General features: G+C 39.1%; 1 protein-coding gene across 4 annotated transcripts in view; it reads right to left on the bottom strand.

The window, feature by feature from the left end:
* The window catches only part of DYNC1I1 (dynein cytoplasmic 1 intermediate chain 1), a 184,988-nt gene that overhangs the window by 144,393 nt on the left and 19,770 nt on the right, over positions 1–20,825 (bottom strand). For 2 of the 4 annotated variants that reach the window (XM_027639377.1, XM_027639376.1), the window contains exons 4-5: positions 18,975–19,116; positions 1,466–1,525 (exon numbers count right to left, since the gene is read on the bottom strand). In XM_027639377.1, coding sequence (XP_027495178.1) covers positions 1,466–1,525; positions 18,975–19,116 — 202 coding nt within the window. The remainder of the gene's footprint in view (positions 1–1,465; positions 1,526–18,974; positions 19,117–20,825) is intronic. The other 2 variants (XM_027639378.1, XM_027639379.1) reach the window with 2 other exon arrangements.

Here is a 20,825-nt window from a genome sequence, read left to right as displayed (position 1 = left end):
GCTGACTGCAGAATTTCTTTTGCATTGGATTTTGGAGGTTTTTTATCTAGTCTTATGACACTAGAGGAAAGTTTAGCTCTGCTTTGGTTTTGAAGACATTTTTCTTTCAAAGGGGCAGAACCTCCATTAAAGTGTATACCTATGGATTTGCTCTTTGGCATGCTTCTTTCTTGCCGTTGCACTCACTACTCATAAATGATTGAAGTCTCATAGCTATATATAGGGTTATCTTTTCATGATTCAAATAAAGGGACTTGCCTTGCACAACTCCTTGAGGAACCTTGCTCCTAGGTGTGCCCATCTTTTAACCCAAACTTCTGGAAAAAAACCAGCTGAGATTGCTAAAGGGTTTCTGTGTGTTAAAACAGTTCAAAAAACTTTGCCTTTTTGGTACAGTTCAGGTAAAGTTGTAGAAGTTGGACCTATTTGAAGCCACAATCATGTGAAGACTGTAAACATTCCTAGCAGTTCCGGATATGGAGAACCTGTTTGGAAAGCTTTCTGGATATTCTCCTTCTGATCTTTCCTGGTGAATAGCCGTAACATCCCTAACTGCAGCTGGGAGCACTGTCAATCAGCAGTTAAAGGAAATTGTTGGTTTTCTTACAGAATGGTGAATGAACTAGCACACGAACTAGTAAAAGCACAAGACACTTGCCTGGACACTCAGACAGGAAAGCCTGTAAGTTCATAGGTAGAGCAAATTTTTCGAGACAGTGATTTGGTTTTGCCTATGACTCAAGCTCCGAAGAACCTGAAGTACTGCTACCTATGCTTTTAGAGGAACAGTTTATCCTAAATATCTCTGCAGGTAAGCATTTCTACATTACTTAAATTAACGATTTTTTTTCACGTGCTTGGGGTAAAGAAGTTCCATCCCAAACTAGAAAATATTTATTTTAGCTCTAGTACAATTTAAAAAAATCTTGATTGGTCTGAACTCAACTAAGATGGCAATTACTCTTGTATTATGATCATATTTAAGTGCACAATTATAAGCACATACACAACACCTAATGAAAACCAGGAAATTGCTACTGCATGTGGAAACAGCGTAACTATAGCAGACAGAAAGGAGGGGGCAAAGTACCTTGCAAATGATTCAGAGAGAACAGTCTGAATCAACAGGTACAAACAAGATCAATGTAACTGTACATGCATATATGTGCCACAATAATAACATTTCATCTGTAACGAAATAGTTATTTTTATTGTGTTTCAGGCAACAGAAACAGCAACTTATCTTTTCATGTGATTATTTAAATAGTTGGGGTTTTTTTCTACAACAATGGCTTTGCTGAGGTTTCTTATTTATCAAACTAAAAAAAGGAAACTTAAACTATGGTCTTTTTGAGTCGACAAAGCAAATAAAAATCACACAAACAACCAGCTCAACTAGGAAGCATTTTCAACATAATTCTTGCAAAGAAATAATCAACTAATAACAAAAAGAGCTGACATATACCCAAGTTCAGAGTCAGACTGAAGTTGCAGCACTGAGGGGTCTGTGTCCCATTGCAAGGTCCTAGGGTGGTAATCAGCCGTGCAGCACGAAGGGGAGGGAAAAAAAGAACACATAAAATTAACTGAAAGGATGAACAAACCCCCATATCATTAGTTACATGGTCTACATAGTACATTCAAGTTCCAAGTGCAAGCAACAGCCACCATATGTCAAACAAGGTTTGTATGTCAAACTGTGACAGGGCAGGCAACTTATTAAAATTAAATATTATTGATAAAAAAGGGAAGAAGCTGGATTTCCTGTCAGATATTGATTAATTAAACATGGAGTTGGGGTTTTTTCCTTTTCCTGAAAGATTTCTAATTCTTTAACTATGGTTGACACAATCACAATAACCTGTAAAATCTGCAGGCACAATTTATTTATGTTTTTTTGATAAGGTAGACTGAGCACTTGCCATGAACTCCGCTGAAGATTCTATCCCTTCACAAACCCCTGACATGGACAGTCAGCCATCTTGTGCAACAGTGCTCTGGGCATGAATATCACATAATGCATATGACAACAAATGGAACATTGAACAGCAGCTCTGACATACTCTGGGGGCATCTGGGACAAACAAACAAATTCTTCTTTTCCTCCAGATAAAATTCCTGGGGAAGATGAGAATGATACATCTGAGAAAATCAGATCTATGACAGTCTCTTAATGGATTGCTGTCATACGAGGTTGTCACCAACCGTACAAATGCTCCAGAGGTGTGATCTGAAGATGTTGCTCCCTGCATTGCAGTGCAACTTGCCCTACTACCAGCTCTAAAACACATTGCAAACACTCACAGAGCCTTTCCAGAGTCCTATGAAATACTTATAATCCTCCAATTTAGAAATGTAAAAATTGACATATTGAGGCCAACATTTTCAAAGTGCCTGGCTCCTAATTTTATTTAGTTTTTTTGCCCTCAGGAAGCCACATTTTATATACAAGAAAACTTCCAGAATCCGTGACAGAATCAGGAACACACATTTGGCTCCTGAGCACCTTTTCCTGTAGTATGAACACTAGACTATGCACTGCTCTCACTAGCAAAGTCCTCCTTCACTAAAGCAGGCAAATCATGCAAATGCACTGGATAATGACAGCTGACAAAATTAAAAGCTCCTCTCATTTCTTCTGAATACAAATTTCGAGGATGCAGTGAACATAATATTACCAGGTTCAGCCAAAATCAGCCATATAACCAGCCATGCTCCATTTACACAAGCCTTTCTGCAACAACAGCAACCTCTGTCAATGAAGCATTCATATAAACTAACAAGATATTGAAATAGGTTAGAAATAGATCTCTTAAAGCCAAATAATTTTATTCTACCTCCTATTTTTAGTAAACTCACCCATTCTATTACCAATGTTAACTCACTCTCTGGAGAGACAGACAAGGGCATATGTTGCACTCTGTCAGGTCAGAGTGAAAGAGAAGCAATCTCAACATCCTTCACATAGAAACAGAATGAAAAACTGTAATGCAAAGCTGCTTTCTCATGCAGCATAAGGGTACTTATTTCCCTCAACTTCTTATGATCCATAGTGATGTCTATTGGGATAAAAGACTTCCCACTGATAGAGAAAGACTTCTCCAAAATGAAACTTTATTACAAAAGGTTCAGAGACAAAGAAATACAACAATAAAGAACAGATTTTTTCCTTGTAACTTGACTGCAGTGCAAGTACAGTGGGAAGTGGACATCAGATCTGAATGCCTGATGCAAGGCAAAGACATCAGTGACTAACGAATTATAGATCCTCTAAAAAGTGCTATCTGTGTGAAGATTACACTTGTAACATCACCAAGGTTGGTAGCATGTGTTAGGACTTGATATGTAAGTGCCAGTTTCTAATCTTATTGCTGCCTAGGGGCTACTTATACATGCATATCCAGGTTTTCCAAACACTTAAAAGAAAATATATGTAACTCATTTCAATTTTTTCCCCCCAACATTCACTTTCAAACATACAAAATTTCCCAAGGAAAAAAGGCCATTTTATCAGAAGGAACTCCATTATCATTTGATTAAAACAAGAGCTTGCAACAGGTCTCTAAAGAGGTGTAGTCTCTACATTTCACCTCTAAGAATCCACCCAGGTCACAAGAGAGGGCCCGTTTACCTGGTACCTAGATGAATGCCTAAGCAAAATAAATTTCAAGATCTCCCATGCTCAAGACAGCACTCAAATCCCAAAAACATGAGATCAGTAACACCTATGGTTCGTGCCATCATTTGTTCCATGCAGACACATTCTTCCCTTAAGTACTTCATTATCTGGGTTCTGACAGAGAGCCTTCACCACTCTTGACACTTTTAATAGCAATTCTCCTTGACTCCTGATTATACCTGTTTTCAACAGTTTTAGTGCATCTGGAAAACACTTCCTAAATTTGTGCTCCAAATGGTAACTGTTCTCTCTGCATCACTGTGTGCCTACTTACAAAGTCTTGAGAAACAGATAAGAAAGCAATCTGCTGAGTTGTCCTCTCAAGCTTGGCTGAGCAATGTTATTGCAGAAAATGAGGCTGCAGGTAGCAGACCTTCAGGTTTCCTGTCTCTTGCCCTAAGAGACAGAACACAAGTGGCTACACCCATATAGTGAAGGCTGGAGAGCACAGGGAGTGACTCTGTGTTTCAAGGAACAATATTGATTTGTTCTTTGCATCTTCCTAGCACGTAAAGGAAGTCTGCAGACCAAAATGAAAGTGAGTGAACAGTAAAGATGTAATCTGGATCTGCAATTTAGCCGGTTTCCATGGCAATAACATAAAAAAAGAAATAGATTCTTTGAGGATTAGCAAACCAAAGATAATGTTGAGTAACCTGTGCAGTCATCCAGACTAGAAAATTAAAGCTAATCTCTTTGTGATGAGCAGACATAGCATATGACATTCCTTGATCATATGAATGAGCATCGTAATTATGCCTATTCTCCTATGGACAGTTCTCAGTTGGGATTGTGAAATGCCATTGGATTTCAGGAAAAAGTTGTTGCCAATCTTTTGCAAATCTAGTCCACGAGTTCTTCCTCCAGAGACTTTATCACAAGGAAAAGGATTAGGTGCTGGTTCCTCTTCTTTCTTTCTTCTTCATAAAAGAAAACTGAAAAAGCTTTGGGACTTCAAGTCATGCAAAGACAGAGGTAGAGAGGGTAACATCACAGACCCTGAAGACAACTACATGACCTAGGAGAGCTGCTTGGTCAGCAGTCAGGCAGAGATGCTCCCACTGCGGACCCTTTCAGAGAGCACAAGTTGGTCAAATTTTCCCTGAATGTATTCAATGGATTTTGGCACAGATATATGTAGAAGAGATCAAAAACATTTTACCTGAACATTTTAATGGGAACAAGCAGGTAAAAGCAGTGCTCCCTTGCAGTCTGTAGTCCTTCCACAAATCTCCTGCAGATTCCTCCCATGGGTGAAGTGAGTGACACCAGCAACAGGAAGGGGTCGAGGAAATTCACTGAGCAACCCAGTCAGGACTAAGCCAGATCGACCCATTTCCACCACCCAGACAGCACGGACACTTTCTTAATCAGAACTGCCCAACATTGTTTCAGAACTCATTGCTGCATCAGTCTCCCACACAGTTGCAAACAGTAGCCCTGTGTTGGGGTTTAAGCACCCTGTTATCCATCTTTTTACAAGTTCAGTACACAGCAGCTGCCCGTGGCTGACTGTAGGATAAAAAGCTGCAAGTATTACCAAATAACTGGTTGTTCTAAATCAGTACAAAGGGAATGAGGGATTTTAGATGTTGCACTAAGTAGACAACGTACGAGTGTTATTATCTTCTCTTTAAACTGATTTGCTTTCACTGTCTTCCTTTAGATAGGTATATTTTATTATTCAGTATTTTCTCTGTGTTCTTACCTCAGTAACCTATTTTTTTTCTCAAATTTAGGAGACTATTAATGCTGGTGCTGTTTCAACTTAGTACTGAAAAAGTACCAGATCATTTTGATACATCTTCTTTTTCACCCGTTGGTGGGGGTAGAAAGAAACCAATAGGAGCAAGAAACTCAGGTGTCATACATTTACTAAAGGACTGGATGGTAAAGCAACTTATTACATTTATCTATTCTGAATTCATGTCTAAAGCATTAGAAAGATATTCAGAACACTGTTCTAAGAGAAGAGAGATCATTGCAAAATTTAAGGTGGGAGGTAAACAGAATTTGAACAGAACCACTCCCTTTTCTGTACTATTATTACTGTGGAAAAACAGGCACTCTGCCATATGTTATAATGCTCTGTGTAACCTTACTTCCAGAAGATTTTATTCTGATTGTATAATGTCAATTATGTAGATTAAAAATGTGGAAAAGACTAAAATAAATAAAGATATAATAAAACATTTGAAACCTTTTGAAAACTTCCCAACCTCAGAATGCATTAATGAAGCACAGAGTCTGACATCTAAAACAGCCTGGAATCCATGAGAACTTCTCAGCTGTTTTAAGCAACTTTGGGTCTGGCCCTCAGCCGTAGTTTATGAAACACGTAAGGCATCAGTGACAATACATAAACTTATTAAATCACCATCATAAAATGATATTTAATATCTGGAATCAGTGATATCACAATAGAACTTGGCTCTGGTTAAGTGCCCCAAGCCAACACTTTTCATTCAAATAGTGTGCAACATACTGACAGCTTAGTTCTGACTCTGCTTCCCTGTAGCCAAAATCAAATACTCCCTCATCTGTTGCTGATGCTGCAGAACATGTGTTCTGCATGACTTCTTTTCTCCTCCCACTCCCCTTTCCCAGGTCAAGAGTAACCAGGCCTGAAAATTCACACTTGAAAAACAGACTACTCACAGGAATAAAAGCAAATTTTGCTTTCCCAGGGGGCCTCTTAAAGGGCAGAAACCTCTTCGCAGCATCGCAAATCACACCTTCAAGCAGAACTGAAGGAAAGCAAAACACCACATTCTGGCATCTCCTGTCACCAAGAGCTGTTGTGCTCTACAGACAAGGAGAAAACTGCACTGACAGTGTACTGAGTCCCAAGGTATCTGCTGAATTGAGATATTCATATGTGTCCCTAATGAAACAACATTAGACCTGACAGGTCCCAAACCAAGCATCTCCCCTTGCAGTAACAACAGCGTCCTAAAATGACCCTTTGTGGGGGAAATAGCAATGGCCTCCTAACCCTAAAATACAGTGACAGACTGTGCCATGACTCCACAGATTAAGCTGTGCTAGGGTTTTCAGAGATCAAAAGCAAATCCCATTAAGCAGAGCAGAGGCTGTCACTAAACCAAAGCAAAGAGACCAGAAATGAAGGTGGGATTCTCCCACAGCATATGGAGTCACCCATAGCCCATGAAGTCTCAAGGCACCTTCGCTTACCAAAAGAATGCTTCTAAAATGATGAGAAAGTGACTAATCCCATTCTGCCCATCTGCAGTAGTAGGGGGTCTTGATGTTGCAGTAGGTATTTATGCTATCTTCAGGCACCTAAATGAAGTGCTCCACCAGTAAACGTCACTGCGGACTCTTTGCATGCAAGCAGAAAGACAGGAGATTGCTCCATGCAGCTGTTCCAGGTCCCCAACTTAGACTCCAGTTATGAGTAGGTTTTAGAGGTGGCTGTCCACAAAGAATTTGGCGGCTACAGCCAACTAACCTGTGTGGGTGACTTGGGAGCTTAAGTAAAGAAGATGTAGACAGACTCTTCTTCTTGTTGGTGCCCAGTGATGGGACAAGAGGCAATGGACAAAAATTGAGAAAAGGAAATTCTACTTAAGAAAAAACATTGTTACTATGAGGGTAGTCAAACACTTGAAGAGGTTAACCAGGGAGTTCGTGTAGTCTCCATCCTTTCAAAGTCCAACTGGGCACAGTGTGACCAACCTGTTGTAGGTAACCCTGCTCTGAACGGGGGGATTGACCAGATGATCTCCAGAGGTGCCCTCTCACCTTGGTTGTGTGATTCCAAGCTCTCCCTTCCATCTCCCTGCCAGCTGCTGCTGAAGAGCCAAGGGGCTGTCTGCACTGACGGGAGAGCTACTTGAGAGCCCACAGGCTTCAATCTGCTTCATGCTCTCTTTCCTTCTAACTTCAAATGCAACTAGCAAAAGAAGTGAACTAGAAAAAAAAAGCTAACCAAAAAAGCACAAGACTGCAGAGAATAACACAATTCTTGCTTTTGACTTTGATGTAAGGAGGAGCCTGATGTTTAAAATTACAATTTTAATCCTGGATTACAGTTCCCAAAAGATTGAGAATTGCTTACATTAAGCACTGTGCACCTGTACACAGATACTGAAAACCAGGTTCCACCCAACTCATATAATCTTAAAAATACTTGATGCAACAATTGTAAGATATGACACCTATTTTAAAATCACCAACAGAATAAAATATTAAGATGTGTTTGAACACATTTTTTCCATACAATAGCAAATATTGTCAGAAAATTACAATCCAGTATTATTTGTAATTTCAACATGTCATCTATCATGGATCTAGCCTTCTTTCTTTTTTTTTTTTTTTAATGTCTGAATATTGTCAGAATGAATTTAAGGCTGCCTAAATATTTAGCTAAAATTTTAGAGTTCTGCCTACTTTGTTGTGTCAGTTTCTCCAAAGTTCCTAATTTGCTGCTGATTAAATAGATCTGAACTAAGAAACTCTTGATTAGAAATTACTGCAGATGTTTAAAATTATATGTGTGTATAGATAAACAATTTGGTTTTATTTCTTTCACTCTATATTTTTATAATTTTATTTTCTCCACTATAGTTTTCACTTTCTGCTATTTTCTGTACATTTGAAATGTATCTCCAAAACAAAGTACATCAAAAAAAGGATATTCAAAGCTACTACTCAGAGATGGAAAAGTACCACTTGCCTCAACAGATACTTTGCATTTAAGCCACTATTCTGCTGCCATCTGTGCTCTGTTTTGCAGATCTGTTCCACTTTGAAAGGATTGGCAAAAAGAAAATACCTTCCTTGTGCTACTTGTTTTCTGAGGCACATTATAAGCAAGATGGCCATCAGCAGTTAGGGAGGATTTGTGCCGCTCAACAAGACACTCACTTGTGCTTGTAGAGCAGAAGTCTGCTCTGACTTCCCTGTGCCTTCTTGTGTTCAGAGCAGGACAGCTTATCATAAAATAAAACGCCATAATACATTTTGAGAGCAAGGAGTTTGGCACCACTATTGGAGCACAGTCAGAGGCTTGAATTTGCATTTACACTTCCAAGCAGGCTGACACCTCTGACTTCCAGTTTTCACCAACAAAAAGAGCAACTCTGACCTCCCTGAGAGCACAGTGCTATCTTTCAGCTGCCTGGCAAACATAACAGCCCTTCTCAGAATGGCATGAGTTTAAAGTACTCTCTTTATTTACTTATTTTTTAGGCATATTTGTGAAAAATTATGGACAAATAACACAAGTATATTCCAAAATTCTTTTTAAATCAAGGTTATGTTGCTGAATGGATTTAATAGTTTTCAAAAACCACTTGACTTTTAAATCAGAATGAACAATTGTAAGAACAGGACCAACACCTTGCTGATTCCCATTTCACAGAATTCCACTAACTAAATCAGCAGTTAAATTCATCCAATCTGCTGAACTTATCTGCTATATTTAAAGTCTTTCCTTTGATTCAGGTCTACATTAAAGAATATAGTCTCCTGGTAATGTAATGAACCCTGTCATTCTCACAATTTATGTGCTATACCTACATAAATCTTAGCCTGTAAATTTATGCTGGTTTACTAGGAGGGTCACTGCGAGCAGCAGGCTGGATCTGCAAGGACAGAAGGTCAAACAGTTAGAACTGACACAGATTTACTCTAAGTGCCGGGTATCACGAACGGTCATTTTGAAAGTGCAGTAATAAAAAACATGTTCAGGAGGGGGAAGGCACAAGTCATTTTGTTCCTATAGAAAACCCCAAAAATTCTTTTTTAAAACACTATTTTCATCTTGGTTTTCCTACCAAGAGTATATGCAACAAAACAGAGCTCAAATGATCACAAATGTAAAGAAAGAACTTGGCAGGAGAAGTTCTATATGCTCCCAGAGATGCTTGAAAGGAACCACCGTACTCACACTAGGACACTTTGATACAGATTACACGAATATGCATATAAGGAAGGTTTTCTCATAAACAACAAGTGGCTTTGGGTACAAATGCATAAAAAACAAAATCACATTTAGTAGCCAAACCTAGGAAAGGCAATCCATAACCTTTCAGTGGAGTCAAAGAGGGTAACACAAGGGCTAGAACCTACTATTTTTAGGTCTGGATTATTCAGCTGAAGAAGAAGGTGAAAGATGTCAGCAAATTTTCAATTTTCCTTCAGTACTAAAATCCAGTAACTACTAGCTGGAAGAAGAGCTAGTGTTTCCCTTCCTTTTACAATTCATTTTGCTCTAAAACCAGCAAAATCCTTCCAGAAGGGATGAGATCTTTTTCCACAGCTACGGTTGAAAAAAGAGCTCACTGTGTGAACTAACAAAATTTTTTCACATAAGCAGTCAAAACCTCAAAAGTTGTCATGACCCAATGATCCGACTTTTGTTAGACCAGCTCAGAAATTATTTTCTGAGTTTGAATTACTAAAGTAAATAAGTACAACTAAAATCTCTGGATCAAAATCACTTTTAAATGGAAAATCATTCATTTTCATAAGTTCTGCTTATGAAAAATTTAATATGGAATGCTTAGACTGTTTTGAAACTCCTTGAAGAAGAAAAAAAAAAAAGGGAGATTTATCAATATCTTGCCAGTGGCAGCAATTCCCATTTTACAGATTTGAAGAAAATTCCTAAAAATTGAGTTCACAAAATAGCTACTCATAGCCTCTTTTTATTTTTCCAGATAAAATTGTGAATGGGAATTTTCTAAGGGTCTTTTTAATAGGCTAAAGAAGGAGAAAACATCATCATGCACAAACTGTACTACTCTAACTATGTTAAATGGTTTAACATTGGAAGTGATCTTACTCAATTTAATTAAATCAAGAATAAATTCTGTGCAAGAGAATGGTTTAAGCTGAGCTGGCCTTAGCAAATAAGTTGTTTTGTTTTAAGAGGATTAGCGTTTTAGTCCCTAAAATCATCTGATTGTCTGACTAAATATATGATGATATGCTTAGAAATAACTAGAGAGAAGTAACTACAGCTGGGCTGATAACCTAAATGGTTAAGTGGGGCTTTATAAATTAATATTATTTTTTTCTGGGTGCAGCTGGGGCTCAGGTTTCCAAGGCACTTTACGAAGCACCCTGGGAATGGCAATCTTCCCTTCTTTAATTTACAGCATGGAGATGCTTGCTAATGAGAAAAATAATCAAAGATCTGGAGGACTGAACTCTATCCATCCTTTAGGAATGAAAGCACGAAAATCCTTAATGATGCCACAGGCTCACATGCTAAAAGGATTCCAGATGATTCTAATTAATATAGACCATTCTGACTCTGTAACTGGCACACACCGAAAAACACTCCCTACTTTCTAGGTCAGATATACAGACACTTGAAAGCAACTGCCAAATATCAGTCCCTAAGGTGTCTGCTTCTGTTTATAGGCTAAAAAAAGAATTTAAAAAGTGGCAGGGAGAGGCTTTAGGGCTAAATATACATTGAATATAAAGAAGGACTGTGGTTCTCCTTCTGCAGGAACAAAAGGAGTGAAAACAATATAAGAAATCTGTCATCCTCCAGCCTTCTATACTAACCTGTGCAGGGCAAGCCATGATGTGCAAACAACTCGACACAGCCACCCGTAATGTGCTCATGTAAGGAAGACTGGCCACCCATGTTACTATCCTGTAAACAGGCTGATGTTGGGAAGTGTGAGAGATTTGCAGCATCGCTTTAGAAAGCGGCAGAGTTCCTAGGGCAAAGACAGCAGAGACAGCCAGAGCTACTCCAGGCAGGGGGAGGAGGTGACGCTCTCAGTGCTTTACAGATGCCATCACCATTCGGCTCAAGAAGGCTTAAGGCGTGATTTGGCCCCTAAGACTGTAAAATTAAACATGTGTGCCAAGACAAAACTAAATGGGAAAAATTTATCAGCCGAGTGGTATTTATCTCTGTTTTACCATATAATGGCAAACATCCCGTACCAAGCCCAATGTCACCAAAACAGAGTGGCAATGCCAGCATCCCACAGGCTATCCTGTTTATCTCTAGCCACCAAACAGACATTTCTCATGACTCTGCACTGTGAAAGACTACACAACAGTCCCTAGGGTTTCAATCCTTCTTTTTCGGAATAAAACACCATTCAAGTGAAGTTTGCCATAAAGTAGTTATTTTCCCTCAGTCTTTCCTGTAGCTCCCTCAGAGTCTTTACACTGTTCTGTCCTTCCCTTTGGCTCAGCCCATTTATGAAATAAGTATTCCACTAAAGCATCCATTTAAAAGCCATTTTGTACATATAAATTGATTTTTAAAAAAACCCCTTACCATATAGAAAATAATCCGCTACTAATAACTGTTACAGCTGCTACTCCTGAGGCAGTACAATACAGGCCCACTTGTCCTGGTGCAACTGAAGAAGGATCTCTGTCATTTCTGAACCTGGTAACACAATGAAATGCTGGTCGTGCAAAGCTGAGTGGCAGTAATGAAACAGCATCATTGCATAGAACCTGTCAAATGCATTTACTTAAGGATAAAGCAGCTAAGCCCTAGGCAATATGGTTCTGTTTAGCAGTGGTTTTAGCAGATCTTACAGGAACGTGATTTTGTTAATATCTATGAGAGATATTTTCCACAAAATAGGAAATATGCTGCATGGACTATAAAAGATCATTTACTACAATAATCCAACATTTCTGTATAAATTAGAGACCAAGATCCACCTTCTTCCTTTGCCTTCTTTATCTGTCTAATTAAACAGCAAAGCAGGCATTTAAAAGGGAGAACGGCATTCTGATACCTTTCTTCAGCTTGCTGTTGTGTTATATTACTGTTCTAGGGAAGGAGCTGTTTAAAAATAAAACATTGAAAATAAAAGCTGAGTTACCAATTCTGATTTTTCAAGTAAAACCCCTAAAAAGCACAGAACCTAAAGACTTTGATGACATCTAGATGCACTCATGAGACATCAACAAACAAAAAATATCTTTCTGATTTAAAATAATATGTGGTAAGAACACACTGGAATAGAGATGCCTTTTTGTTTTTTTTTTACTTGACTGACGGCAAGCAAGATTAAATACAAAATTGCAAAATAATGACATGCTTTGATTCACTTGGTGCACAGATGCTTTAGAGCTACCTCTTTTCTTTTGGTGGTGCATCTGAGAAGCAGGAAGTGTTTATGTAATCCTATATGAAGCAATGTAGGATTAACACAAGACTTGTGTGTTGTTTAGATGCTGCATTATAAAGCAGAACACCAAATAATTATAAAAAAGTGAGTAAATAACAAGCTACACAGAAAAAGGACTGGAATTACATCTGTTTCTTCCTGCACTGAGCCAATACAAACTGAGGGTGAACATCAACACAGTGAAAGAAAACATATCCTAGTGTATTTCATTTTATGACTAAATGGCTCAAAGTGGCCATGGTAGATGGCAGCAACTCAGAATCCCATCTGATGAAAACATACAGGAATGCAGACTAATACTGGAAGCAAACTTCAAAATAGAATGGGAGAGAAGACATGCTCTCAAATCCCTATCAGTAAGGACATCCAACCTAATATGACAGCTGCTACTATGTTCTCTGGAATACATCTGGGAACATTCAGAGGTCACAGTAACTGCAAGATGAACTGACAGAGTGGACAAAAAATTATGCCAAGAGCCATAGCCAAAGGCAATACTGCTCCTCAGAGAAAAGTCCTCCAGCATTACAGACAGCTGTTCTATTTCTAGGATTGCTCATGTAATGTATTTTGGGTAGAATAAGAAAACTAGTGATGATGACACAATCAGGATTCCAGAGTGGTCTAACTCCTCTAGCATATTACTGCTACAAAATCTGTTTGAGAAATCCAATTTCCCTTTATTTTTTGTTTTCTTTGCTACCTAATGCTATGCTCAAACTCATTCTCACAGGAATTTTCATTAAATATTTACAGTTTCATCTAAAGAAGGACTGACCCTGCTTCACTGTAAGTGAACTTCATACACTGAAGGAAGCTAATCGATATCAGTGCATAAAACACATTTCAAAACCTGTGATATCAAACAAATGACAACATAATTCAGGTAAGAACTATTTAAACTAAGTATTACACAATGCCCTAATCCAAATAAGAACAGTAATTATACAGCAAGTAGCTGTAGCCAGACAAACCCAAACAATCCAAAGGACTGTGAGGGAAATAGTACAAAATAATCCACCTTGCGCTATTTTACAGCAGATAAAATACCACATTGAATCAACCATCCTCTGAAAGAAGCCACCAGAAGATGAAAAGTGTTTCCTATGTCTTTGTCTTTATGGTAGCCCACAAAATAATCAGGTATCTAAACATACGGGCAGTAAAACACCCAAGTTAAAGAGCACAGATGAAACTGTTGCAGAAAGAAAGGCAACCATTAACCTTTACATGTCCAAGGCAGCTGAGCCTGGTGCAGTTCACTGAGCAGATGGCAGGTGGGAAACTTCACACCCAGCCTAATGGGATTCTCATGTTCCTCAAAGCACAGTGGAAAGTGCTGCACGCAGGGCACTCCACTGCACGCACCCCCACACAGTTCAGCTCAACAATAGATGGGACGCTACTGTGCAAACATACTGTAGGATGGTGAAGCTAGCTGGGAACATATAGCATGTTCCCAGCTAGGAACATACAGGAGCAGCGAAGGATACAGGGCAAAATGGGCCACACAGATAAATCACACCTTGGTCCACAAACTCCACGTGTGCCACATGCCAATGAACAGGGTGAACACAGTACAGGGTGAACACATGACAAGGTGCAAGTAATACAAGAATACATGCCAACACAGGCTTGTATTATCACTGAAATCTACCCAGCCACAGCAGCACATCCTTCCAGCACAGGTGTATTTCTGCTATCTAAAGCTGAGCTGACATGCAAAAGCACATGTGCTTTGGCCCTACCTGTGCTAGGATATCCTTTCCAGGGAGCTGCTCAGCCCACAAGACCTGGTATTGAGCTGCCTGGCTTTGAGGCATTGTACAAGGTTTGTCCTTGTACACTTTTTCAGATGACACATACCTGGAGTTCATGGCTGAGAGTGCCATGAGAGTGCCATCTCATAAATAATGAGATTTATGAATGCCTAAGGTATACTGAGTAGTAAAACATGCCTCTTTGTGGGCACTGTTTTATGATGGCTCTAATACAATATCTATTATCCTCTCTGGCATACTATGGTAGCAAAATTTCAGAGTATCCACTAGGGAGATGCATATAGTTATCATGAAGAAGTTCCATATTAATAGTCCTGAAGAGGCAAATTTGTTTCACATCATGCTACAGCACAGGAACTCTTGGCAAATGCCTTTACCTCAGCCCTTTTCTTCACACATATTCCAGTCTACATTTCAGTTGTGCGTGTCTGTATAAGCTGACTATCAGCAATAGGACACTGGGAATCATCAAAATGCTTACAAAATACTAAACAAAGCAAAATACTTATCCTGAAAGAGCCAAGCATACTCTATTCCAAGGAGATCTTCACGGGATCCTGCAACATTGTCTTGTGGAAAATTAGTCGTATCTGAATAACAGAAAGCCCTGTGAACCAATAACCCATGTATTCAGAGACAATGGGTTATGATGTCATTTTCCTCTGTGATGTCATTCTCCTGTCCTATCTGTGTAGCACAAGAAACACAGGCATCAGAAAAACGAACTGCGATGTGCAAAGCAATGTGGAGATAGGCAAGTTGCTCTCTGAGCAACAGCTGGGCTCCAATGAATTGTTCAGTGCAGCCTGATAACTAAGAGCAGCACCAGAATCAAAGTATGACACACCTCTACCTATCCAGAAATGATCCCCAAGACCACAAAAAAAATTAAAAAAATATTTGGCTCTCCTGTCCAACTGAAAGCATCCAGTCAGCAATTTCTGGAACTGTTACTCATCTAACATCTGCTTATTCTTACAGTTACCGTCATGGCTCAGAGAGAAGCTGGAATGCTGCTGAAACCTAGTGTTATGCCCTGTGAAAAGGTTATGACAAATAGCTAAATGGTACTAAACATAAAGCAGCAAAAAATCCCCACAGAAACCTGGGCTGTGCAAGACAGAAATGATTCCATAACTTAGTGCTATTACACAGTCCGCCTCATACCATCCCCTAAGAAGCTGAATGGCACCAGGGAAAAGACAACACTGCTCTAGCTATTGTGTTGGAGATAATGGACAATGGTCCTGCAGGACAGCAGCACTACTAGTCTATAGGTTGCACGGCAGAAGGGACCATTGTGACCATGCAGCTTTTCTTCCTGTGCAACAAAAGAGCTGCACGACTTTCATGAATGAGTTATTGTTTGACCTGGTATCTGCCTGTTTGTCCTGAATGAGGTAGATTATCCTGAATGAGCTACAGACAGTGACAGAAGATCCAATAGAGTCTTCAGGTAAATTTTTCTTCACTCTTAAATTTCACAGAATTTTTCTGGGTTTGCATTTGTCCAGTTTCAATACCAAACACGTTGCTGCTCTTACACCTTGCCTTCCTGAGCTTGTTTCCTCCCCATATAACTATTACACTTGGTGAGCAAGTTACTAATCAGTTTTTATCTTGCAAAGTAAGACTGAGTGAGGTCTCTGTCTCTAGGACTACAACTACATAACACTGTTCAAACTTTCCAGTTTATCAATTGCCCTTCCTGAAAAGCAGATGTCAGAAACCTGGGTTTCTGGCAGAACTACATTCACTGTTACATAAGGAATCACAGGTGCTTGCTGATCAAAGCATACCTCAGGTATACTTGGTGCTATTGGGACCAACAGATTAAGTCTCACAACTACTAGAAGTACTAACAACTCAAGGAAGTATGAACACAATTTAGTTCTGCAACAGAACCTGCTCCCTCATATGGGAACGTATGAAGATCTCTTGCATTCTTCAAAGCTTTCAACAGAGCCTCTCTCATGTAGTGAGCCAAAATCTGTGACTTCACAGCTTTTTTTTTTGAATATCCGTATCTTCCTCTGGGGAACACTTCAGCAATGAGTAATCAAATTGCAAGCAGGATTTCTGCCAGGCTGTGTGAGCTCGTCATTTCTGCAGCAGTGATAGCAGCAACAATGACAGACAAGCTGTGATCACAGAGATTGGGGCATTAGCAGCTTTGAAACTAATCTGCTCCCCTCTAAATCCTGAGCTCAGCCCAGCACAGAAAATTCACAGCAGAAAGAGGAAAAGCAAAAGATCTAACAAGCATGATGGTATGACAGGGAATCCAGCAGAAGCACCCTCTCTATCATAGAGTTCGAAATAGAAGGACACATTAAAATGAAGGACAACTTTGTTTATACAGATAAACAGGCATTAACATATACAGTAGCCAAAGTAAGTCAGAAGCACAGTCTAAGCATCTCTCAGGAAAGCTGAGATGCTTTCCTCTTGTTTACCTGCTGTGATGACAGGTCTATCAATACCTTCCTCTCTGAGTTTGACTGCTCTATCATAAATGTACAAACACCGAGTGCATCTACTTGCACCCGGTGACACTAATTTGACTAATTCCCACCCAGTACTATCCACTAGTTACAGTCATTCCCCAGGGCCTGGACAGACATTATCATATTTCCATTGCCAGAAACCAATTGCTCCAGGCAAACATCTGCAAGCAGCTGTCCTGGCACATGGTACAGCCTTTTCAATACCTGAGAGGATGCCAAGAAAACTGGTGGTCTACAAGCAAGGTCTTAGGATTCCCACTGAATTCCTAGAATGGCCATAACACACCAAAAAATGCATCCAAAATGAAAGCCCCACAATGCAGTACGGCATAAGCTCTAAAGAAGAGGACAAACTCCATTCTCCTCTGAAAGGGCACATGGTCATGTGCTTACATTGCTTGTTGCTGATAGATAGCCAAAGTGCTAGCGTAGGTCACAGCAAAACAAATTCTTCCAAGAGCATTTCATTATCCTAACAGTAAAAAAGTTACACTATTAAGATTCAGAGGAAAACCAGGAATTCAGAATTCTCCACCCAGCTTTGTCATAGCTTCACATAGGACTGTGGGAAATAACTTCATCCCGAACAGCAGGCTATACATTGCTTTAAAACTATTTTTGTTCTACTGAAAGCACTTTGATTTGCTGAAGTCTACTGCATTTACTTATGAAGGCAGCATTAGACTATTTTCTGTGTTTTGAACTGCTACATCTCACAGGCTAGGGCTTTTCCATTTAATAACCTCCACTTCTTCCGAGGATAGACGTGGGAGCAAGGCTGAGCCGATTTTAGTAGCAGATGTGCAGCCTCCACATCACAACGGACGGCGTCTGCATCTGGCTGAAGGGGACACAACATACTTGCAGCTTAGAGAAGTGTGATTTTTCTAAGTAGAAGGCTGGTGTGGCAGGAAATCTGATGAACTGAAGTTCTGTCATGTTACTTTATGTCTGTGGAGTTATAATGTCTACTGAGAACTGTTAACTGCAGAAAGCAATCACTGCGTTTTCAAACCATTAGCAGAGTCTTGGCTCACAGATTTGGATGCACTGGCAGCTCTATGTTGAATTAGTTTGATACAAAAAGAGCTATTAGGACCCATGTTTCGCATTTCTCAAAACATACCGTATAGCTGCCTGCACTTTTTCTTACTTGAACATATGCTCCTTTACCAGCAGCATCCTCCTTTCTTTTCTGCTCCAGAGTAGGAATTATTTTGGGATTTTCTATTTAAACTGTGCAGACAAAGATAAGAAGATTGCTTGTTACCATCCCTCACACACACACCATTGTCCCTTTCCAACAAGAGGAGAATTATTTCTCTCCCGTTCTGCATGAAACTCTCCAATATCCAGAGTTTCCAAAGCAGAATTGCCAGTGGGTCCTGGGATGTCTCAGCTCCTGTCCAAGCTCCTCCCTGCCACATACTGTGATGAGCAGCCTCAGGAACCTGAAGCAACCTGGTGTAACACGGGGAAGAACTTCTAAGGGGACTGGTTATCTGAACAAAGAGAATTTAAATAACAGGTTCTACGTCTAGGCACTTCCCCCTGTTTTTAGTGTGTTTCCACACAGAATGAGAGCTTTCTGTGGGCCATTTTAGAAGTGTAAGTGGAGCTTTTGCTTCCACTATAAGGTTTGGGGCTCATAGCTTAAGATCTGCTTGCTGCATACATCTATTTACCTCACATCTGAGACCAGTCTTCCTGGATGGTAACACACAGTGGAAAATGCAGAAACATAAGTACACATTTGATACAGCATGTTCTTATTTACATAAGAAAAAGAAAAATAGGGGAAATAAGAGCGAAGTGAAAAAAACCACATTTATTCAATTCTATTGACTCTGTGTCTTACCTTCCTATGGGTCCCAGATCCCCTGAGTCCTGGCTGCCTGCGTCACTGGGTGTGCTCACTGATTTCGAAGAGGGAGACATAGGGGTTGGGACTAAATAATGAAAATAACAGGTATCCCATGTTAACACATGCAGCGACTGCACTGATGAAGAGCAGTGTCAGACAAATCAAAACAATGGACCAAAATGATAGTGGATGAATGAGTAGGAGAGTTTGAAATGGTGAAAGCAAATAAGGAAGGAAAGAAAAAGAAAAGGAAGAGAGTCAAGTGAATTTTAAGTCTCCTGGAAGTGTTAAAACTGACATGTATTTAGACAGGACTGAAAGCCCAATGGAAATCTACAGCTAATCAATGGAGAAGATTTCTGTGGAAATAAAACACGACTTGTTTTCTTGGGTCTGGTTTGAAGCTGACTTGCAAAAGATTTTAAAGGTATGAAGAAATATCAGGGGCTTGTCTTGTCAAAAAACTAAGTGAACTCTTCTGGTAAAGTCAAGTAGGTAACAGAACAAGCATACGTTTAAAATTCTGAATTTAAATAAAAAGCCAGTGATCACTACATATGCTCTAAGGCTGCAGTGTGGAAATGACATAAAAAATAAAAGCTAAATAAGGAAATCCAGCTAAGTTAAAATCATTTCCCAAAGACGTGAGAATACATATTAGTTTGCTTAGTGATTGTGTTAGGTAAGGTAGGTCATATAAAATTTCCATTTTGGGTGGGACATGATTTCAACACTCAAGGAAAAGTTTCCCTTGGTTTAGACACTATTTGTCCAAGCTCTTGAAATGATTCTCTCTTTGGCTTGCCAGGGCTTTTGAAGCATATTTCATGCAAAGGCAGTTTTGTTTCCTGAAACAGGAAAGGAAGTTCATAGCTCAAGGTCAGCCCAAGTTAAAGCTCTTCAGCAAGGAAATAATAAATAAAAGAGTAAAAATATCCTGATTTCTTTTAAAATGGTTTCTCAAAAATATTAAAAATGCAGAGATGGCTTCGGTCAACACTTAGTGCAAGTATTCCTCAAAGCAGCCACACTGAACAAACACAAAAAGAGGTTCTAATGCAAAAACAAAGTTTCCCATTTGGTTTAAATCATGTGCATTTCCTTTTATAGATTTAATGGAGCAAAGCTTTAAACTACTTTGTTATGCTTTATAACGTATAATGACAGACCTGTCAAGAGATTTGGATTTTCCATGTGGTCAAACATTTAATGCAGATTCTCACTAGAGACTGTCATAGAAACGACTGCAGCATGAAAAGGGAATTCATCTTCATTACAGCTCTTTGGCAGGTTACAGGTATGCCTGGTTGTTTACGTATTACATATTTGCAATGAGACCTGGTATCATGTGTGAAGGTAGAAGTAAAGTCTCCTTTGTATATTAATTGTGAGTGTATATACAGGGAATGAAAGAGAACAAAATACTATTTTTAACTAAAAGGAATGCGAATTCTCACGTTCTTTTGTCAGTATTAAACACAAAATAGTTAACTAAGATAAGAATTGATAATTTGCAACATCAATATATGTGTTTAGTTCATAAAATGATAAGGACATATATACTCATTCTTAGATAAAAATGAGTATTTTAAACAGTAGACATTAAAAATGTATCTGAATTTATAATATTATGATATAATTCAAGAAAACATATGTTATTATACATAAAATTACCCTAACCATTACTTGATACTAAATGTATTTTTAAATTGAGGACTTTGGGTTCTAGAATTAAACATCAAAACCAAAAAAGAACTCAAGTACATGAAACCAGAGCTAAAATCTACAATAGTGTTTTGTTGATAAGCATTTTGCTATTTGTGTTTTTTTTTTTTATTTCCCTTC

This window comes from Corapipo altera, unplaced genomic scaffold (genome assembly GCF_003945725.1).
Source record: "Corapipo altera isolate COAL_440 unplaced genomic scaffold, ASM394572v1 44, whole genome shotgun sequence".
Lineage (NCBI taxonomy): Eukaryota > Metazoa > Chordata > Aves > Passeriformes > Pipridae > Corapipo > Corapipo altera.
The sequence above is the reverse complement of the archived record's forward strand: the minus strand, read 5'-3'. Positions and strand labels throughout refer to the sequence as shown.